General features: G+C 48.7%; 1 protein-coding gene across 1 annotated transcript in view; it reads left to right on the forward strand.

The window, feature by feature from the left end:
- Window positions 1-2,110, forward strand: part of LOC125950356 (splicing factor U2AF 50 kDa subunit) — a 4,907-nt gene extending 2,797 nt beyond the window's left edge. The window contains exons 4-6 of the mRNA XM_049678286.1: window positions 721-843; window positions 952-1,065; window positions 1,141-2,110. Coding sequence (XP_049534243.1) covers window positions 721-843; window positions 952-1,065; window positions 1,141-1,482 — 579 coding nt within the window. The 3' untranslated portion in view covers window positions 1,483-2,110. The remainder of the gene's footprint in view (window positions 1-720; window positions 844-951; window positions 1,066-1,140) is intronic.
- The last annotated feature ends 3,960 nt before the right edge of the window (window positions 2,111-6,070 follow it).

The raw sequence follows: 6,070 nt of genomic DNA on the forward strand, positions 1-6,070 counted from the left end.
TGCTGCTGGCGCCGCCGAGTCTAGAGCAATGTTGCAATGGACGGGTGTTTCCGTTGGCCATGCAAGGCAAGTGAATGTTACAGCGACAGCAGCACTTTCTAGCAATTTCTTTCCTTCTTCCCATCTACGTGCGTACCAAGGGATTTGTCCAATTTAGGAACCGCGCGTGTAATGGTCACGTCTGATTTGTGTCAAGAGATTAGTTTACAATCATCTACTAGTTTCCAGAAAGCCTTTCTAGACGATGAACTATCGGTTATATTGCACGTAGTAGAAGATTTCCTTTCTTTTTTGCGTGCAATATTCCATCGCGGGTTACGTTTCATTTTTTTTATAATCATCAGGTTTATCATGTCTGTTAGGTGCATTTTGAGGGTAAAGGGTCTATTATGCCAGTGGTTTTGAATAGCATACCGTCGCTCCCACTTATTCGTCCACAGTTCTTGTCTAGCGTAGAGTCCACACAGCCACGCGTTTGTCGGTCTTTCGTCCGTCTGTCCATATAATAGGTATCGATTGTCAACGTGGGGGTGGTTTTGTCTTAGATCTGCTCAACAGTCCGCTTACCAGCTCCGAGAACAGATACTAATACTGTTTTTTTGTATTTTATTTCTCCTTTCCTTTCGTATCAATCACACGCCTCCTGTCACGTTTTATCATTATCCTGTGCTCATCTAAACAACACTCGCACAAAACACATATGTACTCATGCACGAACAGGTCAAGGAGTTGCTGCTCTCGTTCGGTCAGCTGAAAGCGTTTAATCTGGTCAAGGACGCTGCAACCGGTCTTGGCAAAGGTTATGCTTTTGCTGAGTACGTAGAGAATTCGATTACTGATCAGGTACGTTAGCGATGTCGCGAGGACAGGCTCCGAACGTAAATATGCGATCGTCGACCTTAAGCAGAAAGTATTTAATTTCAATTTCATTTTATGGTTCCGCTCCGTTAGGCAATTGCTGGATTGAACGGTATGCAGCTTGGCGATAAGAAACTTATTGTACAGCGTGCCAGCGTTGGAGCCAAGAACGCTAATGCAGCCGTCGTTGCTCCGGTTCAGATTCAGGTACGAGGAAACAACATGATTTTACAGATTTCCCTGGATGCATGACTGATGCCGGATTTCGTTTCCTTTCCCCAGGTACCGGGTCTGTCGTTGGTAGGTTCATCCGGTCCACCGACCGAGGTGCTGTGTCTGCTGAACATGGTCACACCGGACGAGCTGAAGGACGAGGAAGAGTACGAGGACATTCTCGAGGACATTCGAGAAGAGTGTAATAAGTATGGTGTGGTGCGGAGCGTGGAGATACCACGTCCCATCGAGGGCGTCGATGTGCCCGGCTGTGGCAAGGTGTTTGTAGAGTTTAATTCTATCGTCGATTGCCAGAAGGCGCAGCAGGCGCTGACTGGACGCAAGTTCAGCGATCGTGTCGTTGTCACGTCCTACTTCGATCCAGATAAGTATCATCGCCGCGAGTTTTAAGCACGTGTCGGCCGGGAACGGTTGGCAAAACTGAAGAAATCAAACAGATTTGGATTATTGGGAGGAACGCGCAAGCGGGGGATCTTCGATGCAAGAGGCAATTGGTCATTTTCAGGGCTTTCCAGTTCATCGCCAGCGCTGTGCGGTTTTAATTATATATTAACTCAATTGATTACTATCCCGTATGTGTCCTCCCTTTTTGGTCGATAGTGCATTATAGAAACATATTTTTGTGCGACACCCGTAAGCTTTCTACGAAGAAAACAAACAAAAATCATCTCAATAACGTACTACATGCACACGACCGGACGACAATTGTATAGATAATACAAACCATTTCCAGGAACTTTGAAGATTTGCACCATCGCTCCGTCGAAACAATTCTTTTCAGTCAAGTCCATTTATTCGCCGATCGTTTCCATCAACGGCGCCCAACCTAAGCGCATTTAAGCAGCGCAGTTGGAAATGCCTAGTGGGGCAACGTTTGTTAGGCTTAATAGTGTTTTTTAGCCATGTAAGAACTGAAGCGAGCGAGTGCTGTCGATACACGCAAACGAATGGATATTCTCTCCTTGCTTTAAATCTCGACGGAGCATAACACCATCAGTAATTCAATAAATGACGATGCAGAAAGAAAATCTAACGAACAGATTTTTATTAATTATCCTCCAGTTACAGCCAGAAGTGTGCTGACATTAAAGCCAACCGAACCCGAACTGAACTTTCCGAACAGCCGCAGTAGCAGCTTAACTATCCCGCGCCGCACAGGGATGAAGGTGCATACGAGGAACGTGGAAACACATTTACGCAATGCCATGATGTTGGCACGCCACTGTTGGTTTACGGATGCGGATCGTTTGATGGAATGTAAACTGAAAGTCATTTGGGCGACGGGACAAAAATGCGCGTTGGCAGAAGAGCGGCACTCTTCTTCAACCTGAACGGTGAGCACAGTGTGGAATCGCTGCGGAATCTCATCTTTTAATGGGTCCGATCACAAGATTACCGAACGGGCAACCTAACCTGTTGCTTTCTACGTGAATCTCCCACCAGACCCTGGGCCGGGGTGAGCAAATGATGGCCCAGAAAAATCGAGTTATCTCATTGCAACACGCGCGTGTTGCCACCGAAGGTGGATTGCCATTTTCTCGCCCTTTTTTTCGTGTACGCAATTGTGCAGTCAGCAGGCCGCGAGATTGAATTACAACAAAAGCCTACTGTTTCGAGGGTGACGTGCGCACGCTGGTGCGTTGATGCTGCTGTTGCTGATGATGATTGTTGGCAGTTGAAGTGGGTTTAACGGGGCCCCAGAGAGTGGAACTCAGATTGCCTTTCTAGGGTGGCCCCCTGAAATAATAGATTGGTGAAATAATTATCGACTCACTATCATTAAGTGTGACCGAAATCGGATAAAAATAATAAACATAAGATTTGCTGCATCTTTCTGATGCACCCTATTGCTTCGAGACGTCCCGAGCTCCGATGCGCTGTTGTGTGTCAACGGTCACTGCAATGTTTGGCCATGAGGCTTACTCAACCTTTCGCCTGGGTAGATAATTTGATTAATGCAGTTAACGCCTTTCCACTGTCTGCTAACGTGTTGTCACTGTAAAAGAAAGATCGAGGTGGCAGATTAGCGATCACGCCGCCGAAAAGCGTATTCGCATGCATTGCGTATAGTATAAGAGGTTTTTTTCGGGGAGTACGGCGTACGTGTGCCCGATTACAATGAATGGGTTTGTTGCGTCGAGCAGCACATCGCACGCGTGTCGCGATCGCATCCATTCGGTGGTTTGTATGCTTATTTCGCGATCTTCCTCTTCACTTGACAATGGTTTTCTTCGCTTTTTGGACAGCGAAAGCAATAAATTATTTAACGTCTGACAACGGATTTCAATCTTCCGATAGCATTGTTTCCTGCACTCCCATGATGATTGATTACGTTGCTGCATGTTTGCAACCGATCGGTGCATCTCGCTGCGCTGCGAGACCGTGCCCGGCAAAGTATGGTGTTGCAGCCCGCAAGATTTGACCGCGAAGTCATTGAACTTGGCTACGGCGGCGGTGACCGTCTGTGAATGGCAAATGGGAACTAATCTATCATTCACACAGCCGACACATGCATGCTGCCCAAAGAAACCGGGCGTGAATGTTCCAACTAACGGCCCGCGGCTAGTTCCCTACTCCCTTTTCTGCTGGCCACAGCATAACTGATTGCTTGTGATTAGAGCATCGACGGCGCGTTCACCGGCGGCGCTCGCGTTAGTTCGTCGCGTGATTATTGTACACAGCATAATAGGACCAGTGGTGTTGCCCGTTGTCGCCGGCAATTTGGATGGCTGGATGGTAGCATAACGATCGGCATCGCAAATTAACCCCGAACGAAATGGAAGCGTCAAACAATGTGTAATAGCCAAGCGATTAAGGCGCGATGCCAGCCAGGGAACGAAGGAGGGGGGCCACCCCTTAATGGCCATCTAATGCTGCCATTTTCTAATGGATGTTGCAGTATTCGCTCCGTATTATGGTGCTGGCGTGGTTAATCGAAGGCAACCATCCACCGGGACACACACACACACACACTAATGGCTCACTGAAGCCACTCGGAGAAAGGAAACGGAAGCGGACAGATTTTTTGCTCGACACAAAAAACAACCAACTTTTTACTGGTGTTCAAACGATATTGATTAGTGCAAAAACGGGACACGGTGTAAGGTGGAAAATTTTACGCAATCACAAAACACAAGATGATCATGGGGTGTACGAGCGTAAACTCGAACCGCCCATGAAAAGCTCGAGGCAAGGATTCGTAGCATCGGCTTTGCATTAAGCGCGTCCTCGGTGTCATCCAGATGATGGACGGGACTATTTTCCCGGCTCGCATCCGAAGGTTGACCGGATGGCCCCGCATCCCATCACCGCCTGCATTTCGATGGTTCGTTGTAGCTCAGCTAATTACTCTTTCGCGTTGATTTCATAATCACTTCGTCCACCAGCAGCACCAGCATCAGGTAGTGTGGTGCGGTGCAGTTCAAAGCGGGTGCCTATATTACGGGGTATGGAATGGGCTTTTTGGTTTGTTTGTTGAACCACGCTGGTCAGCAGCGCATACAGGAGAATCCAGTTTTGTTAGTGATTAGATCATAATTAAATGACCGGAAGCGGAGTGCGTGTGGCGTGGTGCAGGCGCTGATGATGTTGGCGGTGGCCAGCTAAATGATATTATCTCATTACCCGACGATGGGCACTGTTTATCTTCATTAGAGAGGTGCAGCACCGGGGACCCGTGATGCGTTAATAGTTGTTTATCATTTAATTAACATTTCCAGGTACATTACAGGGGCATCCTTCAACTGTGTTGATGGAATTTTAATGCCCGATCCGATATGTGCCATTTGTTTTGTGAAAAAAAAAAACGAAAATAAAACATGCAAAAGCAGATAGTCTTTCCACAGGTTCGCCGAAGAAATGATTCGAGCGCACCACTCGTTGCTGCATCAGTCGGCCAGACCAGAGTACATCGTCAGTAGGTCAGTGAGTGTGTAAATGAAGGGCAAAAGGGCAACCGTTTAAAAGGAAAAACTCGTTCCCGCAGCGGTTCACATTCCGGAGGGGGGGGGGGGGGGGGAGGGCACATGCATGGAGTGCGCAGGGAAAGGTCGATTTGTCGATCACCGATCGCGCTCCGTTGGCGTTGGCGCTTCGCTGCTGATGTCGCAATCGCCTTCGCTCGATCTCGAGGGTCATCTCGTGGGTAAATTGTGCTCCCCAATAAACACGAAAACACCGCTCGCTCCCGTTCTCCCATTTTCCCTTCCTTTCAGCCTGACAGCTCACATGACTCGCATGATCGCGCCTCCGAGATCGATACGGACGGAATGAGAATCCTAAAGCGAAGCGAATCATGAAACGATGGAGAACACACAAGGAAGCCTCATCGCGGTGTACCAACAGGTTGTACAGGTTTCGCACTCGCTCTTCACTCGCTGCAGTCGCGCGCTGAGTGCGCTCAAGGTCGGCCACGAATCCCGAAAGGCTAACAAGGCTAGCGGTCGGTGGTATGCATGCATTGCAGTGCACTTGCTTCAACGATGGGGGCTAGCTGATGCAGTCATCCCAAAACAGGCGTCCATTGGCTCACCGCCACCGGAGAGTGGTAGGGTTCGTCGCTTAGGTTACCAGCATCCTAAGTCACCGACCAACGCAGCAGCAATACAATCGTAGCAACCTAGAGCGCTCGAGGCGGCTCACATCCTCCACTCATGCTACCGACACATATTACCGGCGCCATCAACTTCCTCCTCGATTGACGTCGGTTTAGTTCGAAATGTCAGCCATGGGCATGGTGGTGGTGTTGATGATGATGACGAGGACGATGCCTGGGATCGTCACCAAACGCTCCCTTTAGCTAAACGGCGGGTTATGTAAGTTTCGCGATGGCGCGCCCGGTTGCTCATAAGCACTTCCCTCTCCTTCCTTTTAAAAGATGGAACCATATTTATCCAACATCGAGGGCAATACCGAGCACCCCCTCCTTCATTTCTTCTCCGAGCCAGACATAATGCTCCATCAGCACGCTGGGTGTGAA

Source organism: Anopheles darlingi, chromosome 2 (assembly GCF_943734745.1).
Source record: "Anopheles darlingi chromosome 2, idAnoDarlMG_H_01, whole genome shotgun sequence".
NCBI classification, from domain to species: Eukaryota; Metazoa; Arthropoda; class Insecta; order Diptera; family Culicidae; genus Anopheles; species Anopheles darlingi.